This window comes from Lipotes vexillifer, unplaced genomic scaffold (genome assembly GCF_000442215.2).
Source record: "Lipotes vexillifer unplaced genomic scaffold, Lipotes_vexillifer_v1.1 scaffold1226, whole genome shotgun sequence".
NCBI lineage: Eukaryota > Metazoa > Chordata > Mammalia > Artiodactyla > Lipotidae > Lipotes > Lipotes vexillifer.
In genome coordinates, this window is record NW_006784227.1 from 2,132,016 (window position 1) to 2,156,442 (window position 24,427).

Consider the following 24,427-nt stretch of genomic DNA (forward strand, 5'->3'; position numbering starts at 1 on the left):
TGAGGCTTCACATTTGATCCCCCAGAATCCATATTTGGACCCTGAAAGTGTCTAGAGCAAACCCAGAGCAAAGAGAACAGACACTGTTCGATGTACTTCCACTATCCCAGAAAAGCTATTCTGGTGGGGCAGCTGTGCCTTAGAATGACATAGACTTTATTATTGATGAAAAACAGAAAAGCTCCAGAGAAGCAGACCAACAAGCAGACATAAATATTGTGGGAATATTTACCTTTGTTAGTTATAAATATTTACCTTTTGGACTGCTTATGCCATGTTTTGATCTAATTGAAAGATTTTGAGCTGGAGGAAGAGACATCTAAGTGATGGTGTGAAAGGGTTTTAAACAGCAAGGGGCCCCTAATTAAACAGTACCATGTGAGGTCACTAGAGTATGAAATATGAGGTGAAAATTTTGCAAAATTTATTTGTATTCTTGTCACTTAGTTAGAACAATATCAGGCCAATATCCCTGATGAACACTGATGCAGAAATTCTCAACAAAATATTAGCAAACTGAATCCAACAATACATTGAAAGGCTCATACAACATGATCAGGTGGAATTTACTCCAGAGATACAAGGATGGTTCAACATCTGCAAAGCAATCATCATGCTCCGTCAAATTAACAAAATGAAGAGTAAAAATCATCTCATTAGATGCAGAAAAAGCATATGATAAAATTCAACATCCATTTATCATAACAACTGTCAACAAACTGGGTATAGAGGGAATGTACCTCAACAAAATAAAGACCATATATGAAAAACCAATAGCTGACGCCATACTCAAAGATGAAAGGCTGAAAGCTTTTCCTCTAAGATCAGAAACAAGACAAGGATGCCCACTCTCATCACTTTTGTTCAATATGGTTTTGGAAGTCTTAGCTATACTAATTATGTAAGAAAAAGAATTAAATGTCATCCAAATCAGAAAGGAAGAAGTAAAACTGCCACTATTTGTAGGTGACATGATACTATGTATAGAAAACCCTGAAGACTCCACCAAAAAATCTGTTAGAACTAATAAATGAATTCAGGAAAGTCACAGGATACGAAATCAATGTACAGAAATCATGTTGTTTCTATATACTAATAATGAGCTATCAGAATGGGAAATTAAGAAAATCTCATTTATAATGGCATCAAATAGAATAAAATACCTAGAAATAAATTGAACCAAAGAGGTGAAAGAACTGTATCCTGAAAATGATAAGATACTAATGAAAGAAAGCGAAGAAGACACAAGTAGATGGAAAGGTATTCCACATTCTTGGGTTAGAAGAATTAATATTGTTAAAATGGTGCCCATACTACCCAAAGCAGTATACAGATTCAGTGCAATCCCTATCAAAATTCCAATGGCATATTTCACAGAACTAGTGCAAATAATCCTAAAATTCATATGGAACCACAAAAGACCCTGAATAGGTGAAACAGTTTGAGAAAAAAGAACAAAGCTGGAGATATAATACTCCATGTTTTTCAAACTGTAATACAAAGCTATAGTAATAAAAACAGCATTGTACTGGTGCAACAAAAAAGACACACAGATCAATGGAACAGAATAGAGAGCCCAGAAATAAACCCACACATGTATGGATGATTAATTTACAACAGAAGAGCAAAGAACATGCAGTGGAGAAAGGACAATCTCATCAGTAAATGGTGTTGGGAAAACTGGACAGCCACATGTGAAAGAATGAAACTAGACCACTATCTTACACTATACACAAAAGTTAAAATGGATTAAAGACTTGAATGTAAGACCAGAAACCATAAAATTGCTAGAAGAAAACATAGGCAGAAACTCATTTACATTGGTCTTAGTGATGTTGTTGTGAATCTAGCTCCAAAAGTAAGGGAAATAAAAGCAAAAATAAACATGAGATTCCATTAAACTAAAAAGCTTCTGCACAGTGAAGGAAACCATGATTAATTAAAAGGCCACCAACTGAATCAGAAATATTTTCAAATCATATTTGTTAAGGGATTAATATCCAAAATATATAGAATTTATACAACACAGCAACAACAACAACAAAAATCTGGTTAAAAATGGGGAAAGGATCTGAGTAGACTTTTTTTTCAAAGAAGATATACACATGGCCAACAGGTGCATGAAAAAAATGCCCAACATCACCAATTATTAGGGAAATGCAAATCAAAACTACAATGAGATCACCTCACATTTGTTAGAATGACTATTATCAAAAAGACAAGAAATTACAAATGTTGGTAGGCTGTGGAGCAAAAGGAATGCTTGTACATTTTGGAAGGACTGTAAATTGGTACAGCCACAATGGAAAACAGTATGGAGATTCCTCAAAAAATAAAGAATGACCCAGTTATTCCACTTCTGGGTGTTTATCCAAAGAACACAAAACACTAATTCAAAGAGATACATGCATGCCAATGTTCACTGTGGCATTATTCGTGAGAGCCAAGATATGGAAACAACCTAGGTGTTCACTGATGGATGATGAATGGATAAAGATGTGGTATATGAATACAATGGAATACTACTCAGCCATTAAAAAGAATGAAGCCCTGCCATATTCCACAACGTGGATGGACCTTGAAGGTATTATATTAAGTGAAATGTGTATGATTTCACTCATATGTGGAATCTAAAAGAACAAAACAAAACAAAAAACAAACTCATAGATACAGAGATCAGATTAGTGGTTATCAGAGGGGAAGGGGGTTAGGAGTGGGCAAAATGGGTGAAGGGGGTCAACTGTATGGCGATGGATGGTAACAAAATAAGCAAACCAAAAAAAGCAAACTCATAGATACAACAGGCCATGGGGGTGGGATGGGTGAAATTGGTTAAGGTGGTCAAAAGGTACAGACTTCTAGTTATAAAATACATGTCATGAGGATGTAATGTACAGCAATGGTAACTGTGGTTAATAATACTGTATTGCATATTTGAAGATTGCTAAGACAGTAAATCTTAAAAGTCCTCATCAGAAGAAAAAAACATTTGTAACTGTATGGTGGTGATGGATGTTAACTAGACTTATTGTGGCAACCATTTCACATATATACATTGAATTATTATGTTGTACACCTGAAACTAATATACCATTATATGTTATACCTCAGTAAAAACAAGTGTGAAAGATGAGGAAGAAATCTTGGGAAATTTATTTTACATTCTTGTGACTTCTTAGATCTTTTGAATACCTTCGTGTAACTTGCCTCAACTTCAAGACAGACTGGTGTCTTCCAGATCAGTTCAGTTCTGATGCTTAGCCACCTGGACTCAGTGCACACTTCACAGGGTACAGACACAGTCTCCAACAAGACTGCTCTCATTTCTGATGCCATCCACTGGTTCAGGGGTCTGCACTTCTGACCAACTGGCTACATATGTGAGAGTGTTCCTACTCCCCCCTTGGGCTTGATAATTTAACAGAATGACTCACAGAACTCAGGAAAGTATTACACTTATTATAAAAGATACAGATCAGGATCAGCTTAATGAAGAAACACACAGTGTAAGGTCTGGGAGGGTCCTAAGCATAGAACTTACGTGCCCTCCCCTCCTGGAATCAGGGTGCAGCGCCCTCCAGGTATATCAGTGTGTTCACCAACCAGGAAGTTCCACTCAGCATCATTTTCCAGAGTTTTTATTGGACTTTCTTATGTAGCTGTGACTGATTGAATGATTGGTCACATGATTGAACTCAGTCCCCAGCACCCCCGCTCCCCAGAGGTCAGGCTGGCTCAAAGCCTCAATCTTTTGATTACATGGTTGGTGTTGCAGGTGACCAACCCCTATACTAACTCATCTCATTAGCATAATGTCAAGTAGGAGCCAAGGGCCCACCATGAATAACAAAGACACTCAGGATATTCCAAGGACAGAGATCAGACAAATGCTTCATTATACAATATGTGCTTACTGAACCTTTTTTCCTACACTTTTATGAAAAATAATATACCTTTAAACCAAAGTTCTTATTTAATGGAAGCCTATGCAGGTTTTTCCTTCAAGGTAATTGCTTGAAGACTATGTATATAAAACATTATTGCTGCAAAGATATTATATAAATACTTATGAATCATTAAAGTATGTATTTATGTCCATATTAATGATATGCAATTGTATACACACATATAAACATATGGATGCGTGTACGTGTATACACACAATTTTTCTAAAATAAGTTGTGTATATAGTTTGGGTACTCTTTCTCTGAGTTTTTTTTTTTAACATCTTTATTGGAGTATAATTGCTTTACAATGGTGTGCTTTATAACAAAGTGAATCAGTTATACATATACATATATCCCCATATCTCCTCCCTCTTGCATCTCCCTCCCTCCCACCCTCCTTATCCCACCCCTCGAGGTGGTAACAAAGCACCAAGCTCATCTCCCTGTGCTATGCGGCTGCTTCCCACTAGCTAGCTATTTTATATTTGGTAGTGTATATATGTCCATGCCACTCTCTCACTTCGTCCCACCTTACCCTTCCCCCTCCCTGTGTCCTCAGGTCCATTCTATATGTCTGTGTCTTTATTCCCATCTTGCCCCTAGGTTCTACATGAACTTTTCTTTTTTAGATTCCATATATATGTGTTAGCATATGGTATCTCTGAGTTTTCTTTTTTTTTAATATCTTTATTGGGGTATAATTGCTTTACAATGGTGTTAGTTTCTGCTTTATAACAGAGTGAACCAGTTATACATATACATATGTTCCCATATCTCTTCCCTCTTGCGTCTCCCTCCCTCCCACCCTCCCTATCCCACCCCTCCAGGCAGCCACAAAGAACCGAGCCGGTATCCCTGTGCCATGCGGCTGCTTCCCACTGGCCATCTACCTTACGTTTCTTAGTATATATATGTCAATGTCTCTCTCTCGCCCTATCACAGCTCACCCTTCCCCCTCCCCATATCCTCAAGTCTGTTCTCCAGTAGGTCTGTGTCTTTATTCCTGTTTTACCCCTAGGTTCTTCATAACATTTTTTTTCTTAAATTCCATATATATGTATTAGCATACGGTATTTGTCCTTCTCTTTCTGACTTACTTCACTCTGTATGACAGACTCTAGGTCTATCCACCTCATTACAAATAGCTCAATTTCGTTTCTTTTCATGGCTGAGTAATATTCCATTGTATATACATGCCACATCTTCTTTATCCATTCATCCGATGATGGGCACTTGGGTTGTTTCCATCTCCGGGCTATTGTAAACAGAGCTGCAGTGAACATTTTGGTACATGACTCTTTTTGAATTATGGTTTTCTCAGGGTATATGCCCAGAAGTGGGATTGCTGGGTCATATGCTAGTTCTATTTGTAGTTTTTTAAGGAACCTCCATACTGTTCTCCATAGTGGCTGTACCAATTCACATTCCCACCAGCAGTGCAAGAGTGTTCCCTTTTCTCCACACCCTCTCCAGCATTTATTGTTTCTAGATTTTTTGATGATGGCCATTCTAACTAGTGTGAGATGATATCTCATTGTAGTTTTTATTTGCATTTCCCTAATGATTAATGATGTTGAGCATTCCTTCATGTGTTTGTTGGCAGTCTCTATATCTTCTTTGGAGAAATGTCTATTTAGGTGTTCTTCCCATTTTTGGATTGGCTTGTTTGTTTTTTTGTTATTGAGCTGAATGAGCTGCTTGTAAATTTTGGAGATTAATCCTTTGTCAGTTGCTTCATTTGCAAATATTTTCTCCCATTCTGAGGGTTGTCTTTTCGTCTTGTTTATGGTTTCCTTTGCTGTGCAAAAGCTTTGAAATTTCATTAGGTCCCATTTGTTTAATTTTGTTTTTATTTCCATTTCTCTAGGAGGTGGGCCTAGAGAAAAGGATCTTGCTGTGATTTATGTCATAGAGTGTTCTGCCTATGTTTTCCTCTAAGAGTTTGATAGTTTCTGCCCTTACATTTAGGTCTTTAATCCATTTTGAGCTTATTTTTGTGTATGGTGTTAGGGAGTGATCTAATCTCATACTTTTATATGTACTTGTCCAGTTTTCCCAGCACCACTTATTGAAGAGGCTGTCCTTTCTGCACTGTACATTCCTGCCTCCTTTATCAAAGATAAAGTGACCATATGTGCATGGGTTTATCTCTGGGCTTTCTATCCTGTTCCATTGATCTATCTTTCTGTTTTTGTGCCAGTACCATACTGTCTTGATTACTGTAGCTTTGTAGTATAGTCTGAAGTCAGGGAGCCTGATTCCTCCAGCTCCATTTTTCTTTCTCAAGATTGCTTTGGCTATTCGGGGTCTTTTGTGTTTCCATACAAATTGTGAAATTTTTTGTTCTACTTCTGTGAAAAATGCCAGTGGTAGTTTGATGGGGATTGCATTGAATCTGTAGATTGCTTTGGGTAGTAGAGTCATTTTCACAATGTTGATTCTTCCAATCCAAGAACATGGTATATCTCTCCATCTATTTGTATCATCTTTAATTTCTTTCATCAGTGTCTTATAATTTTCTGTACACAGGTCTTTTGTCTCCTTAGGTAGGTTTATTTCTAGATATTTTACTCTTTTTGTTGCAATGGTAAATGGGAGTGTTTTCTTGATTTCACTTTCAGATTTTTCATCATTAGTGTACAGGAATGCAAGACATCTCTGTGCATTAATTTTGTATCCTGCTACTTTACCAAATTCATTGATTAGCTCTAGTAGTTTTCTGGTAGCATCTTTAGGATTCTCTATGTATAGTATCATGTCATCTGCAAACAGTGACAGCAGCTTTACTTCTTTTCCATTTTCGATTCCTTTTATTTCCTTTTCTTCTCTGATTGCTGTGGCTACAACTTCCAAAACTGTATTGAATAAGAGTGGTGAGAGTGGGCAACCTTGTCTTGTTCCTGATCTTAGTGGAAATGCTTTCAGTTTTTCGCCATTGAGGATGATGTTGGCTGTGGGCTTGTCATATACGGCCTTTATTATATTGAGGAAAGTTCCCTCTACACCTACTTTCTGCAGGGTTTTTATCATAAATGGGTGTTGAATTTTGTCAAAAGCTTTCTCTGCATCTATTGAGATGATCATATGGTTTTTCTCCTTCAATTTGTTAATATGGTTAATCACATTGATAGATTTGCGTATATTGAAGAATCCTTGCATTCCTGGAATAAACCCCACTTGATCATGGTGTATGATCCTTTTAATGTGCTGTTGGATTCTGTTTGCTAGTATTTTGTTGAGGATTTTTGCATCTATGTTCATCAGTGATATTGGCCTGTAGTTTTCTTTCTTTGTGACATCCTTGTCTGGTTTTGGTATCAAGGTGATGGTGGCCTCGTAGAATGAGTTTGGGAGTGTTCCTCCCTCTGCTATATTTTGGAAGAGTTTGAGAAGGATAGGTGTTAGCTCTTCTCTAAATGTTTGATAGAATTCGCCTGTGAAGCCATCTGGTCCTGGGCTTTTGTTTGTTGGAAGATTTTTAATCACAGTTTCAATTTCAGTGTTTGTGATTGGTCTGTTCATATTTTCTATTTCTTCCTGATTCAGTCTTGGTAGTAAGGTTGTACATTTCTAAGAATTTGTCCATTTCTTCCAGGTTGTCCCTTTTATTGGCGTAGAGTTGCTTGTAGTAGTCTCTCATGATCTTTTGTATTTCTGCAGGGTCAGGTATTACTTCTCCTTTTTCATTTCTAATTCTGTTGATTTGAGTCTTCTCCCTTTTTTTCTTGATGAGTCTGGCTAATGGTTTATCTATTTTATCTTCTCAAAGAACCAGCTTTTATTTTTATTGATCTTTGCTATTGTTTCCTTCATTTCTTTTCCATTTATTTCTGATCTGATTTTTATGATTTCTTTCCTTCTGCTAACTTTGGGGTTTTTTTGTTCTTCTTTCTCTAATTGCTTGAGGTGCAAGGTTAGGTTGTTTATTCAAGATGTTTCAAGTTTCTTAAGGTGGGCTTGAATTGCTATAAACTTCCCTCTTAGAACTGCTTTTGCTGCATCCCATAGGTTTTGGGTCATCGTGTCTCCATCGTCATTTGTTTCTAGGTATTTTTTAATTTCTTCAGTGATCACTTCGTTATTAAGTAGTGTATTGTTTAGCCTCCATGTGTTTGTCCATGTGTTTGTATTTTTTACAGATCTTTTCCTATAATTGATATCTAGTCTCATGGCGTTGTGGTCGGAAAAGATACTTGATACAATTTCAATTTTCTTAAATTTACCAAGGCTTGATTTGTGACCCAAGATATGATCTATCCTGGAGAATGTTCCATGAGCACTTGAGAAAAATGTGTATTCTGTTGTTTTTGGATGGAGTGTCCTATAAATATCAATTAAGTCCATCCTGTTTAATGTATCATTTAAAGCTTGTGTTTCCTTATTTATTTTCATTTTGGATGATCTGTCCATTGGTGAAAGTGGGGTGTTGAAGTCCCCTACTATGAATGTGTTACTGTCGATTTCCCCTTTTATGGCTGCTAGTTTTTGCCTTATGTATTGAGGTGCTCCTATGTTGGGTGCATAAATATTTACAATTGTTATATCTTCTTCTTGGATCGATCCCTTAATCATTATGTAGTGTCCTTCTTTGTCTCTTCTGATAGTCCTTATTTTAAAGTCTATTTTGTCTGATATGAGAATTGCTACTCCAGCTTTCTTTTGGTTTCCATTTGCATGGAATATCTTTTTCCATCCCCTTACTTTCAGTCTGTATGTGTCTCTAGGTCTGAAGTGGGTCTCTTGTAGACAGCATATATATGGGTCTTGTTTTTGTATCCATTCAGCCAATCTGTGTCTTTTGGTGGGAGCATTTAGTCCATTTACATTTAAGGTAATTATCGATATGTATGTTCCTATTCCCATTTTCTAAATTGTTTTGGGTTCGTTATTATAGGACTTTTCCTTCTCTTGTGTTTTTGTCTAGAGAAGTTCCTTTAGCATTTGTTGTAAAGCTGGTTTGGTGGTGCTGAACTCTCTCAGCTTTTGCTTGTCTGTAAAGGTTTTAATTTCTCCATCAAATCTGAATGAGATCCTTGCTGGGTAGAGTAATCTTGGTTGCAGGTTTTTCTCCTTCATCACTTTCAGTATGTCCTGCCACACAGTCCCTTCTGGCTTGCAGACTTTCTGCTGAAATATCAGCTGTTAACCTTATGGGGATTCCCTTGTGTGTTATTTGTTGTTTTTCCCTTGCTGCTCTTAATATGCTTTCTTTGTATTTAATTTTTGACAGTTTAATATGTGTCTTGGTGTGTTTCTCCTTGGATTTATCCTGTATGGGACTCTCTGTGCTTCCTGGACTTGATTAACGATTTCCTTTCCCATATTAGGGAAGTTTTCAACTATAATCTCTTCAAATATTTTCTCAGTCCCTTTCTTTCTCTCTTCTTCTTCTGGGACCCCTATAATTTGAATGTTGGTGCGTTTAATGTTGTCCCAGAGGTCTCTGAGACTGTCCTCAGTTCTTTTCATTCTTTTTTCTTTATTCTGCTCTGCAGTAGTTATTTCCACTATTTTATCTTCCAGGTCACTTATCCGTTTCTGCCTCAGTTATTCTCCTATTGATCCCATCTAGAGTATTTTTCATTTCATTCATTGTGTTGTTCATCGTTGATTGTTTCATCTTTTCTTCTTCTAGGTCCTTGTTAAATGTTTCTTGCATTTTGTCCATTCTATTTCAAAGATTATGGATCATCTTTACTATCATTATTCTGAATTCTTTTTCAGGTAGACTGCCTATTTCCTCTTCATTTGTTACGTCTGGTGGGTTTTTATCTTGCTCCTTCATCTGCTGTGTGTGTTTTTCTGTCTTCTCATTTTGCTTATCTTACTGTGATTGGGTTCACCTTTTTGCAGGCTGCAAGTTCGTAGCTCCCGTTGTTTTTGATGTCTGTCTCCAGTGGCTAAGGTTGGTTCAGTGGGTTGTGTAGGCTTCCTGGTGGAGGGGACTAGTGGCTGTGTTGTGGTGTATGAGGCTAGATCTTGTCTCTCTAGTGGGCAGGTCCACGTCTGGTGGTGTGTTTTGGGGTGTCTGTGGACTTATTATGATTTTAGGCAGCCTCTCTGCTAGTGGGTGGGGTTGTGTTCCTGTTTTGCTATATGGTTGGCATAGGTTGTCCAGCACTGTAGCTTGCTGGTCGTTGAGTGAAGCTGGGTGCTGGTGTTGAGATGGAGATCTCTGGGAGATTTTCGCCGTTTGATATTATGTGGGGCTGGGAGGTCTCTTCTTGACGAGTGTTCTGAAGTTGGCTCTCCCACCTCAGAGGCAGAGTCCTGACTCCTGGCTGGAGCAGCAAGAGCCTTTCATCCACTCGGCTCAGAATAAAAGGGAGAGAAAGTAGAGAGAATTAGTAGAAGTAGGAGGAAATAGGAAAGAAAGAAAGAAAGAAAGAAAGAGAGGAGGGAAGGAAGGAAGGAGGGAAGGAAGAAAGAAAGAAAGAAGAAAAGAAAGGAAGAAGGCAAGAAGGAAAGAAAGGAGGGAGGGAGGGAGGAGGGAAGGAAGGAAGGAATGAGGGAAGGAAGGAAAAAATACAGAAAGAAAGAAGATACAGTAAAATAAAATAAAGTATAATAAAGTTATTGAATTAAAAAAATAATTATTTAGAGGAAAAAAAAAAGGGAAGGATAGAACCTTAGGACAAATGGTGGATGTCTGTCCCCAGTGGCTAAGGTTGGTTCAATGGGTTGTGTAGGCTTCCTGGTGGAGGGGAGTAGTGCCTGTGTTCTCGTGGATGAGGCTGGATCTTGTCTTTCTGGCGGGCAGGTACATGTCTGGTGGTGTGTTTTGGGGTGTCTGTGGACTTACTATGATTTTACACAGCCTCTCTGCTAATGGGTGTGTTTGTGTTCCTGCCTTGCTAGTTGTCTGGCATAGGGTGTCCCGCACTGTAACTTGCTGGTCATTGAGTGAAGCTGCGTGCTGGTGTTGAGATGGAGATCTCTGGGAGATTTTTGCCGTTTGATATTATGTGGAGCTGGGAGGTCTCTTGTGGACCAGTGTCCTGAAGTTGGCTCTCCCACCTCAGAGGCACAGCACTGACTCCTGGCTGCAGCACCAAGAGCCTTTCATCCACACAGCTCAGAATAAAAGGGAGAAAAAGTAGAGAGAAAGAATTAGTAGAAGTAGGAAGGAAGGAAGGAAGGAAGAAGAAGAAAGAAGAAAAGGAAAGGAGGAAAGAAAGAAAGGAGGGAGGGAGGGAGAGAGGGATGATGGGAGGAAGGATGGAAGGAAGGAAGGAAGGAAAAAAGAAAGATAATGTAAAATAAAATAAAATAAAGTTGTTAAATTGAAAAATATTAAGAAAAAAACGGACGAATAGACCCTTAAGACAAATGGTGGAAGCAAAGCTATACAGACAAAATCTCACACAGAAGCATACACATACACACTCACAAAAAGAGGAAAAGGGGGAAAAAATCATAAATCTTGCTCTCAAATCCACCTCCTCAATTTGCGATGATTGGTTGTCTATTCATGTATTCCACAGATGCAGGTACATCAAGTTGATTGTGGAGCTTTAATCCGCTGCTTCTGAGGCTGCTGGGAGAGATTTCCCTTTCTCTTCCCTTTCTCACAGCTCCCACGGGCTCAGCATTGGATTTGGCCCCGCCTCTGCGTGTAGGTCGCTGGAGGGCGTCTGTTCTTCGCTCAGACAGGACGGGGTTAAAGGAGCAGCTTCGGGGACTCTGGCTCACTCAGGCCAGGGGGAGGGAGGGGCACGGAGTGCGGGGCGGGCCTGCGGCAGCAGAGGCCAGCATGACATTGCACCAGCCTGAGACGTGCCATGCGTTCTCCCAGGGGAGTTGTCCCTGGATCCAGGGACCCTGGCAGTGCCGGGCTGCACAGGCTCCCCACAAAGGGGGTGCGGATAGTGACCTGTGCTCGCACAGAGGCTTCTTAGTGGCGGCAGCAGCAGCCTTAGCGTCTCACGCCCGTCTCTGGGGTCCGCGCTGTTAACCGCGGCTCGCGCCCGTCTCTTGAGCTCCTTTAAGCGGCCCTGTGAATCCCCTCTCCTCGCGCACCAGGAAGCAAAGAGGGAAGAAAAAGTCTCTTGCCTCTTCGGCAGCTCCAGACCTTTTCCCGGACTCCCTCCCGGCCAGCCGTGGCGCACTAACCCCTTCAGGCTGTGTTCACGCCGCCAACCCCAGTCCTCTCCCTGCGCTCCTACCGAAGCCGGAGCCTCGGCTCCCAGCCCCCTCCTGCTCTGGCGGGTGAGCAGACAAGCCTCTCGGGCTGGTGAGTGCTGGTCGGCAGTGATCCTCTGTGTGGGAATCCCCCTGCTTTGCCCTCCGCACCCCTGTGGCTGCGCTCTCCTTCGCGGCCCCGAAGCTCCCCTCCTCCGCCACCCGCAGCCTCTGCCCGCAAAGGGGCTCCTAGTGTGTGGAAACCTTTCCTCCTTCACAGCTCCCTCCCACTGGTGCAGGTTCCGTCCCTATCCTTTTGTCTCTGTTTTTTCTTTTTTCTTTTGCCCTACCCAGGTACGTGGGGGGGTTTCTTGCCTTTTGGGAGGTCTGAGGTCTTCTGCCAGCGTTTAGTAGGTGTTCTGTAGGAGTTGTTCCGCGTGTAGATGTATTTCTGGTGTATCTGTGGGGAGGAAGGTGATCTCCGCGTCTTACTCTTCCGCCATCTTCCCTTCCGCCTCCCCTCTGAGTTTTCTTAAAACGCAGTGTATCTTTGAAAAGACACTGCTACTAAACTTTCTAGTATACTTGCCAAGAATAACTATTTTGTAGTAATTTTCTGTGGGTAATGCTCAGGAACATATTAGTTACGCTAAAATAAGTAACGTTATTTGATGGTACATCACGTCTTCTAAAATCACTACAAAAATTAACTATTCTGCATAAGAAAATTTCCCACATGAATAAGATACTTTTTAAACTTTAACATTGTAATGGAATGCTATAGTAAATTCAGTTTATTAAACTGAATGAATCAAGCATCATTTATACATTTGTCATACCCATCATCTGCTTTTGAATTGTGTAGTGTTTGTTAGTTATGTCCTTGGAGGCACATTCAAGCATACAGAGCTCCTTTTCCATTCTAGAAGACCCAGTCTGAGTTTTATAGTTTTTCCTTTGCTGGCAGTTCTCACTTCTTTTGCTTTCCTCTAGCAGGACTTCCTCCTCTGTCCTTGTTAGCTTCAGAATGAGCCCCTGAAGTGAGTTGAGAGGATCTGAGTGAGGACCTGAGACCCTCCTGCAGAGTCACATGCACAGTCCACCAGGAACTGTCTCCTAGTGGACATTTCACTGTCTCAGGGTCTGCAGATTCCAAGATACCTGATGTCTGGAAGTTTGACATCCGGAGAAGTTGGCTTCTTATTCCCCCAAAGTGGAACATTTTACAAGAAACTGCTGTATTTCCTTACATTATAAATTAGAGTATGAAAAAGTTTTTGAATGAAATATTTATTTTTCATTGCTGAAGGCACTTTCTTGAAGTATTTGGAGAGTTTTTTAGTTGTATTAGTGAAATATATCATCTTAAAGTTTTAATGTCATTTTTATATCAGATCCAGATATTACATTTTGGGGTTAAGTTTGAATAAAGAATCAATCACTTTTCTAATGTTAGTGGCATAGTTTAGTTTCTAAAGAAGGTAAAATTTATTGTAATTTCAGACTAAAATTCAGAAACAAATGCAGTTACATTTAAAATGTGGTCAGTGTTTATTTTAAACATTTCTTTGAAATTAACCAATGATAGTCAACTTACTTGGGAATGTTTTTTTTTTCCCCCTGAAAATAATTGCTTATAAAGCAGTATAACCAATTCCATACAGTGCTGGTTAAGCAAACTAACTGATCTGTCTTACAAATGTGGTACTCCTCAGAATACTTGATTTTCGTTTTGCAACATGTATCTAAAAAAGATGAGAAACACTTATAACCTGTGTATTAATATATGTATACTGAGTTGTTCTCCCACTTGTTTTATTTTCAGTGCATTTAAGTTAACTTAATTCCCCATCACGTATTTAATTTTCCTTGTAAGCCATTGCTAGTTTAAAACAGAGGCATTTAGCATTCTCCACTGAGATTACGTGCTGAGCACATTCTTCATGTTTTTGACTGTAACTCCACTCTTACAATATACATCCCATTGTATTATGCTTATTCCCATATGTAATTCTACCTTGAACCGTGATGCCTAAAAGATATGAAGCTATACTTCTAGTCATCTTTGTATAATTTCCATCTCAGCATGCAGTTGGCTGTAGCTACTGAGGAGGTGTTCTTTGAAGGAGACACGGAAGGTTAGGTCCTCTGGTTCTATATTCCTTTCTTTACATTTGTCATCAGGTAGCGACTTTCACCAGCACTAACATACCAAAGCTTTCTGTAGAACCACTTAGCACTTTTGTAACAGATAAATTTCCCCAACAGCCTCTCAGCACAAAGGTGATGAAAATAGTCAAACCAGATAACTGTCTCATAGTTTGAAGTCTAGTGCCTTGTCCTAAACTTTCTGCATTGCATATGGATCTTTTCTTTTAAAAAAATTCTCTAGAGTATCTTCAAGTAACAAATTATAGTTTATAATCATGGTTATAGAAGTATTTCATATAGTAGTAAAAAAAACACTAAATGTTTTAATATATTTTAACAAATCAACTAGAAGTTAGCAAAACATTTTAAATGTTGTTAAACAATATTACATGGCTATAGCATGATTGCTTTTTCTTTTATTCAAAGATTATTTCTATTATGACATTCCTTTGTTCTTAAAAGTAACATCAAATTCATGATACCAAACACTTTAAAAAGGGTAAATTTTACTGTATGTCAATTATATCTCAAAAAATCTGATTAAAAAAAAAAAGAGAAATGGGGCTTCCCTGGTGGTGCAGTGGTTGAGAGTCCGCCTGCTGATGCAGGGGACACGGGTTCGTGCTCTGATCCGGGAAGATCCCACATGCCGCGGAGCGGCTGGGCCCGTGAGCCATGGCCGTTGAGCCTGCGCATCCGGAGCCTGTGCTCTGCAACGGGAGAGGCCACAACAGTTTGAGGCCCGCATAACGAAAAAAAAAAAAGAGAAATGGTGGTCAGTTGATTTTTAAAAAAGAACAAAAGAACAAGAAATGCAGTACTCACTTTGCTACAGACACAGTCTCTATGTCAATAAATGTTCATGAGAACACATTCAGTTTTTTCTCTTTTGTGTTTCCAGACTTTCCTGGGTGCTGTGCAGTTTCACTTAGCCTTTGAAAGCAAGTTCTGATAAAATGATTTCATTGAATCAGTGGTGACACATGTTTAAAATAGGAAGAAAAAGGGACAAATGTGTTAGCTTTTAATTTCTGTAAATACAACCCTGTTCAGTTGTGCTTTGGGCGATAATTAGTAGATTTACCTGAGCTTTCAGTTTCCAAACAAAAATACTGGAAAAGATCTGGTCACTTATGAGTCCACCCCCTGTTGTCACTAATCTTAGGCTTTGGATCCAGTGCTCTTAAAAATATATCTACATTTCTTGCTTACTTTGGCACATTTATCAACGCTTAGCTAAGCAGCTCTAGGAGATTCTTTTTTAGTCTGGGTGGTCATCGATTCTACTCCAGCAAATCTGGTTTCTGCCATCTGCCTGGTTGCGGCAGGTTTTGATGCTGTCTTGGATAGTCTCATTTAGAGTCCTAAAGAGGAAAGTTTCTTGTTGATTTTATCCCCACTGGCTATTTGGACATGTGTTTGCCATAAATAACGGCCATCTGGATCTCTGTTTCTAATATATATCAGATATTTCACCAGCTCTGATTTCTTCTACTCACGTGGTGTCTGAACTGCATGGCGGTGGTGGCTTCACTTAGTGAAGCAGTGCATTCTCTCTGCTATAAGGTATAATAATGGCGAATTATACTTTCGTCATTTCTCTTGTTCTCCGTGCCTTCCTTCAGGAAGATACGTGTCAGGCATGAAAGTAACTATAGATCTCATGGAACCAAACACAGTCTTTAAGATTTTCTTAACATATAGGCCTGACTTGGCCTTTGACTGCATGCACCAGTCAGATGGGTCTGGTTCCACTGCCTTAAAGAAGACTGAGAGGTGGGGTCTGTGCCGAGTGAGCTGTTGCAGATAATGCTGACACCCCCAACTCCCACTTTCAGTTCTCTGCTGCTCCCTTGCCCCAGCGCATACTGAACGACCAGAGACTGAGAGCCCTGTGGTAGAAGCCAAACAGGTGTTGGCCTATGCTGACAATAACTTGCAAGTCATCTCTGCAAAAGAATCCTGCCATCCCATCCAGCAGGAGCTGAGCCTACAGAGAGATCATTCATGACTAACTCATTTCCTGCCCTTCAGTGTCTTCTCACACAGGTGACTCAGCTGTCTTTAGAGTTCCTCTATAGCCCGCATAGCATGCACGCACTCTGCATTGCCATTATTTTCTACTTCTTTGTCTCCCTAGATGCGTATGAGGAGCTCTCCTACAGGTAGGGATCCTGTCCTATTCACCTCTGCGTTCTCAGCACTCACCGTGGGGTCTGGCATTTGAAGGTACCCAATCAGTGCCTGTAACAGGACTGAAGCAAGAGAGGAGGTGCACGTGAGGCAGGCAGAAACATAACGTCATAAAGTGCTAAGTATTCGCAGCTAAATTCATCCTTAATGAATTCAGCTACTTTTATTCCACTCTGTGAGCCCTGTTCTTTCACCTAATAGACTCTTATAATAATAACAAAGTCATCCGGTTTGTGCTGCTTTGTCAAGAACTACTGTGATGGAAGTCCAGACAAATAAATGATCTGTTTGCTTCTCAAAATGCTTGAAAGGCATTTCCAGCCTGAGGCTAAGTTTAATATTGTGGTATAAAGCAGTGAAAAAGTTTCTCTGAGTGGGGTTGATGACCCCATAATTAAGGGCGCAGATCCTAAGAAAGCAGTGGGGATGCCGGGTAAAGCTACTTCAAGTTGACTCAGGGGATCTCATAGAACAAAGAAAAGCTTTGTCCCTATATTGGGAACTCTCTGTTCTTTACACGAAGAGATTTGAGAATTAAAATTGATGTGGGATCTATCTTATTATTATGTCCAACAATCTGCTATTCTGATGACCAAGAAAGGGATGAACTGGAGTCAAACCACAGGAGATTTCCCCAAAGAAATGTGCAAATATAAAATTTAAAGCACTTGGGGTTTACTCTGTGATGTTATTGAGTTAGTCACCAAAAGGGCATACTGCTTAGAAAGTCATTTTTACCAACCTACCACTAGAATAGATGAACAAGTTGACTCATCTCACACTAGTCAATTAACTGGACCTTTTCCTGTTTCCTATAAGATACCGTGTTTAACCCACACCTACGCCTACTTCAGGGCCTTCTCATATCAGAAAGACTTTAAAATAATCGTCTCACATTTAGGTTCCTTGTTACCACCCTTCTATGCAAAAAGGAACTGTCTGCTAGATGACTGCTATTCATGAAGGATTTTCTTTGTAGAGGAAAGTAGGTGAAGGTGCATCATCAGGTTCTTACACATCTCTACAGGAACAGTTCACAGTGAACGTGAAACGCCCCCAACAGTTGACCATCGTACAGTACTTGAATAATACCAGTAGCTTTCCTCTAGGTTCAAAGTACCTTATGGATAGGGATGATATCTTTTTCACTTTGGGTAAAAACATAACGATGATGATGATGACGATAATGATGATGATGATGATAAATGATAATAGATAATGCTTATTTGAAAATTTGTGATCCTGTGCTGTGTTCTTAATATTCAGCCTCAAGAAACAGATTTGAGAAAAGTAGGTAAAATTGGTTAATGAGAAAACCATCATCTTTAAACAAGGCCAATTATGACAGATTTTTTAAAAATTCTGTTATGTCTATTCCTTTCCCTGATATTCTTATGTATAAATCTTTCAGATTTGTACTGCAAGATTAAACTACTTCCCACTGGAAACATGGCAAAATATCAAGATCCTACATGCTAGTCATTTTAATAGTTTAGAATTTTTCATCTAAGTTACCTACAACTTAGACATAAGCCTCTTAGAACCAGTCTCTAGGATGCAACATTTTAGGCAGATAACTATACCATTATCTGTTAAAGCTGGATTAATATCCATTGACTCCTTTTTATTCTTTTTGACCTGACACTTTGATCAAAAGGTGATTCACCAGTCTATACCCCTCACTCCCTTTGGGCCTTGGCCCACAATTCGTCCCTAGGAAATCTTCCAAATTAACTAACTACACTCTGCTCTGATCAGCCTTTTGCCTTATACTCCCTCGGTATGGGTCTGGCACCCAGGTTGCCAGGGTTCTATTGCAACCATAAGTTCATTGATCGTGTGTGTGTGTGCGATTTATGTTTTATATAGATGATATATAATATGCATGTGATTCTCCTACTCTGTTCTCAGGCACTGTTGCTAGCATGGTCACGTGCAGTACTGCACTGGGCTCTTTCAGTACCTTCTCGTGTGCTTCAGAAGCTGCAAGATGCTTAGTAAACAGCTGCTAGAGAGTTAACTTTTATCCTCAGCTCCTTGACTGAAATCTACTGCCTTCTAGTAGATAAAAAAGGCTAAGTTATTAAAACTTAGGGGTAAGTTTTTCACTTAATTATCAGGTAGACAACTGACCTTTTCCTTTAAAGTACTGTGCTGAATTCATTCTTTTAGAAACTGCTTGTGTTAATTGTATCTTACTTGTTGCTTCTGTCTAATAAAATCTGGCATGTGGGATACTGAGCCAATGGCATGTTATATTCCGTGAACATTTAATTTAACATTTAGGCCATGCACCTATACTCTTTTACTTTTCTGCCCTTTAACGATCCAGTTTTCTCCTTCATCTCTTACATTTGGAGCAATAAGAAAAATGTCGTGGTTTTCTTTTACCCTTTCCGTAGCAGCATGCTTATTTCTGAAAGAGTCAGACTGCACTTCTGCATGCCCTTGGTTAGCACACTTAAATTGTCAAAGGGTTGAATTTAGTGAACTATTTACATTTTCATATTTTTCAGCATTATATATAAGCATCCAAACTGCAAGCCACACCTTACATGTACAGTACCTTTTGCTACATGATCAGCTGCCAAGGAGTGTGACTGTTTTTGTCCCTTTAGCCATCTCTGTCCCTTCTGTGTCAGAGACAGCAGCAAGCAGCACCTTTCCAAGACAAAGGAAACTTAAGAGTTTCCTTCCTGCCCAGATGAAGTCTCAAGCTTCCGATTTTAAAAGACCACAGTGGAAGAAGGGAGCCCCAGCACAGTGCAGGAAGGTACAGCCATCCTGCGTGGGTATACTGAGCTGCACAATGCCATCCAGAATCTGGCCCTTTATACTGATCCATGGGCAGCCTTCATCCTCAGGCTCACAACAAGGCTGTTGGACCTCCAAGCATTACATCTGTATTTCCAAGCAGGACCAATGGTGAAGAGAGAAGGCAAAAGTGCACTCCACTAGATTTTGCCTGCTAGTAAAGCACTTTCCCAGAAGCCCCACCCAGTTACTTATATTTCCATTTCTTTGACCAGAATTAGCGGCCAGAATTAGCCTTGAGACTGGAAAATATACATTTTTTGTTGATCCGTTGTCATTCTGAACAAAACTGGGGTTCTGTTGATGAAAAATGAGGGAGAAGTGGGTATGGATTAAGCAAGTAGATATGTCTGCTTCAAGGATAAGTCTTCATAAAAATATCAAGTTAACCTTGACTGAATTCCAACTGAAACAACAATTAGGAAACTGGCACCATTTGTCTATAGCCTTAATTTCATAATCTAAGTTTTGAAGTAAAATTTTGCAGCATGTAAAGAAATATTATTTTTTTACTATTTAAATAAATATTTGGATACTTTGACTTTCTCAAGCCCAACTCAGAAATAGAAAAATAATCATAAGAAATATTTAATTCTAAAAGTGACCTACAAAATTACATGGTGATTTTCCTACCAGGAAAGTATTTCCTCTTCTGAAGGTCCCCTACTGTATAAAATGGGATTAGGTATAAGAAGTAGTCATGGGACTATCGAAGCTGCCTCTCAGGGGTCCTTCAGTTCAGAAAGACTCAGATAGAGAGACAAATTGATAGCTTTCTATTGGATGTACAGAGCCATCATGCTTGTGTACTGGGCTTCATTCAGTCTTCCTGGTAGGTGTTCAGGCAAAACACATGGGCATTTTCCAGGTGAGTATGTTTCTTCTGGGTTGGGGATTTTCCAGCACTGGTGCTGTTCAGTCTAATTTGACAGTGAGAACGTAAAAATTACACCAAAATATAGTAGAAGGGTATCAGCTGTCATCTTAATTCCATTTATTTTAGTTTTTATTCAGCTTATGCACTATTTCAGAAAGTGTCTGAACATATGATTAGGCAGAGCAGGCGGCTGCCAGTGTGATAAAATTCAGGAACTACAGGAAAGACCTCCCCCACAGACATGCCATCTGAGTCACAGTAAGCCGGAGGGCTGCTAAGGGGTGTAAGTTAAATGTATACTGTCTCTAAATGGAAGAGTTAGTTTCAAGTTAATGTTCTATGTGATGTAAATATCTTGGAGCAAAAGAGTTTATCCAATTAATATTATGAGAACAGGCATTTGGGATAAAGGTGGAACCCAAGACAGATAAATTCTGGCAAAAGCAAAGTCCCAAACAACATAGAGAACAAACAGGGAACCCCAGCCCATCTGGAAGCAGAGCTAAACACGCCCAAAGTGAGATTCTCCAAGCAAATGGAAAGGGACCAAGACATACTCTGCCTGCTTTACACCCATAAAACTCCTGGAAGAAACATAGGCAGTGAGTGCCTTGACATTGGTCTTGGCAGTTATTTTTTGGATTGACACCAAAAGCAAAAATCAACCTGGGGCTACTTCAAACTTTTAAAAAGCTTCAGCAAAGCAAAGAAAGTCAACAAAATGAAAAGGCAACCTACTGAATGGGAGAAAATGTTTGCAAATCATATACCTGGTAAGAGGTTAATATCCAAAATATGTAAAGAACTCATATATCTCAATAGCAAAAAACCATCCAATTAAAAAATGGGCAGAGGGGGCTTCCCTGGTGGCGCAGTGGTTGAGAATCTGCCTGCTAATGCAGGAGACACGGGTTCGAGCCCTGGTCTGGGAGGATCCCACATGCCGCGGAGCAACTAGGCCCGTGAGCCACAACTACTGAGCCTGCGCGTCTGGAGCCTGTGCTTCGCAACAAGAGAGGCTGCGATAGTGAGAGGCCCGCGCACCGCAATGAAGAGTGGCCCCCGCTTGCCACAACTAGAGAAAGCCCTTGCACAGAAACGAAAACCCAACACAGCAAAAATAAATAAATTAATTAATAAACTCCTACCCCCAACATCTAAAAAGAAAAAAAAAAATGGGCAGAGGAGCTGAATAGACGTTTTTCCAAAGAAGATGTACACATGGCCAATAGGTACATGACAAGATTCCCAACATCACTAGTCATCGGGGAAATGCAAATTAAAACCACAATGAGATATCACCTTACACCTGTTAGGATGGTTATTATCAAAAAGACAAGAAATAACAAATGATGGTGAAGATGTAGAGAAAAAGGGAACCCTTGTGTGCCTGCTGGTGGGAATGAAAACTGGTGCAGCCACTATGGAAAACAGTATGGAGATCCCTCAAAAAATTAAAAATAGAACTACTGCATGATCCAACAATTCCACTTCTTAGTATTAACTAATTTGAAACACTAATTAGAAAAGATATATGCACTGCACCCCTGTGTCCACTGCAACATTATTTACAACAGCCAAATAGCCAAGACATGGAAACAACCTAAATGTTGTCGATGGATGAATAAAGAAAAGGTGGGGTATATATACAGATGCATATATACATACACACACACACACACACACACACACATATATATGTATGTAAAGTGGACTGTTATTCAGCTGTAAAAAAGAATGAAGTCATTCCATTTGCAACACATGGATGGACCTTGAGGCATTATGCTAAGTGAGATAAGTCAAATAGTAAAAGATAATTACTGTGTGATCTCTTTTATATGTGAAACCGAAAAACAAACAACTGAGCTCCTGGATATGGAAAACAGATTGGGGGTTGCCTGAGGTGAGGGTAGGGGGCAAAATGGGTGAAGGGAGTCACAAGGTGTAGATTTCATTATAAAATGAATAAGTCATGGGGATATAATGTACAACATGATGACTATAGTTAATAATACCGTATTGCATGTTTGAAAGTGGCTAGGAGAGTCAATCTTAAAATATCACAAGAAAAAAAATTTGTAACTATGTAGGCTGATGGATTTTAAATGGACTTATTTTGATGATCATTTTGCAGCATATACAAATATTGAATCATTACATTGTACACATGAAACTAATATAATGTAATGTCAATTATACCTCAGTCAAGAAAAAGAAAGTATCAGTTATCTGTATATGTTTGATTCTTTTATCAGACAACCTTGTTGAAGATAATTCCTCTGGGCTCTAACAGAATGTTTCTTCTTTTATGTGTTATTACAGTGGATAAATTTGTTGCAATGTTTCCAACATATTAATAAGCAAATGATAAAGCCAGTTTATATCTTTACATGCTTCCTGTATCCCCTCATGTTCTGCTTTCCACTGTGCACTTTTTAGACCTTGCTTTGATTTTTCTCACTTTCAGCCATCTAGGCCAAATAATTTCTACAAGAAACATCTGCATTTCTTCTCATGACCATATATCTGATTCCACACAATCTAATCCTCCTTTTCCCCAGTTTGTGTAGTCTCAGGATGCGATCACATCTAGTCGCTTACAGGTCATAACCCTAACTGCTTTAGGACTGAGTTACACTTCGAAACATGTTCCTAAAATCCTACCGCCAAAGAGCCTTTTGCTATCATTAAGAGGAGTATCAGGCATTGGAAGTCTTTAGTGAAACGTTGAATTCAACACACAAGATTTGTTGTGTGTTAGACTCTCTGCCAAGTATTCGCAGATTCATCTCAGTAACGAATTATAGCAGCACCGTAGAGAAAGGATTCAGAACTTTGCAAACCACGAGAAGAAAAAGTCATTCACCAAGATTGGAAGAGGAAATATTCTCTTTTGGTCTCTCTCCCCCTACTCCAGTCAGAGGAACGGGAAGATAGACGGTGTTAAATAAGCCAAGTATTTTACTTTTTGTTCAAAAATTTGATCTCTTTATTTGGATTTTGCTGATCTGAGCTACAACCAATATTTTTTTAAAGGAGTTTTTTTTTTAATTGGAGTACAGTTGCTTTACAGTATTGTGCAACATTGTGTTAGTTTATATTGTAAAGCAAAGTGAATCAGCTATACATATACATATATCCCCTCTTTTTTGGATTTCCTTCTCATTTAGGTCACTGCAGAGCACTGAGTAGAGTGCGCTGTGCTATACAGTAGGTTCTCATTAGTTTGTTGTTTATCTGTAGGTGCAAGCCAGTTATGATGTGACACGCTATGAAAATATTTTCTCTGTGTTCTGCGTTCTGGAACAACTTCTTCAGAAGGAAACCGAAGAAGGCGACGCTTCAAGAATAGGGCATGAGGACCAAGAAATCAAGAAATTTCTTCAGAAGCATGATGAAACTATTTTGCAACTCTCTGATGCATTTCCTTTATTTACTTTTTATTTATGGAGACTGGGCACTCTCTTGAACTCAGTAGAGATAGGAACTGTTGAAAATAACTCACTTCCTTAGCAATTTACCAAATATCAGAAGCATACTAAAGTTGAAATTATGAAGATCTTGTGCTTAACAGATTTTCAGGAATATTTTTAAATGAGCATTTTAAATGCATCTCTAAATATAATCATTAATTCAATTTAATAGTCTTAAATTGTGTATAAAAGATTATGAGTCATATTTCTATACTAAAATCAGCCAGTTTCAGTTGAGAATGCCCTCCTTATTCTTACGGAACGATATCTTACAATATGTTACAGTCTAGCTCTGTTATTCTCTAAAATGGACCATTGATTGTCTTTTATTAAAAAATCACATTTTAAGAGATTTTCATGTAATAGATGCTAAAAGGTAACAGAAGAGATCTTATGTTTTGTTACTTTATCAACAGAGCATTTAAAATAAGTGGTTATAAATGAGATTTTTTTTTTTTTTTTTTTTTTGCGGTACGCAGGCCTCTCACTGTTGTGGCCTCTCCCGTTGCCGGAGCGCAGGCTCTGGACGCGCAGGCTCAGCAGCAATGGCTCATGGGCCCAGCCGCTACGCGGCACGTGGGATTTTCCCGGGCCAGGGCATGAACCCACGTCCCCTGCATCGGCAGGCGGACTCTCAACCACTGCGCCACCAGGGAAGCCCAATGAGATTTTTTTAAACTTTTCTTTCTTAAATAGTTTCACTTATATAATTTTCTGTTGTCTTAGAGGGGACTCAATATAGAAGGAGAAAAGTTTTTAACATTTGTAAACCTAATGGCCTTTAATTTCATATAATCAACATATTTGTCAAGTCCTTTTGAAAGTACTAGTAGTTAAAAATGTTGTTTTTC

At 39.3% G+C, this 24,427-nt stretch overlaps 1 protein-coding gene across 1 annotated transcript in view; it reads left to right on the plus strand.

The window, feature by feature from the left end:
* Positions 1-23,616, plus strand: part of MEI4 (meiotic double-stranded break formation protein 4) — a 232,538-nt gene extending 208,922 nt beyond the window's left edge. Inside the window, exon 5 of the mRNA XM_007456609.1 lies at positions 23,347-23,616. Within this exon, the coding sequence (XP_007456671.1) occupies positions 23,347-23,616 (270 nt within the window). The remainder of the gene's footprint in view (positions 1-23,346) is intronic.
* Positions 23,617-24,427: the final 811 nt, after the last annotated feature.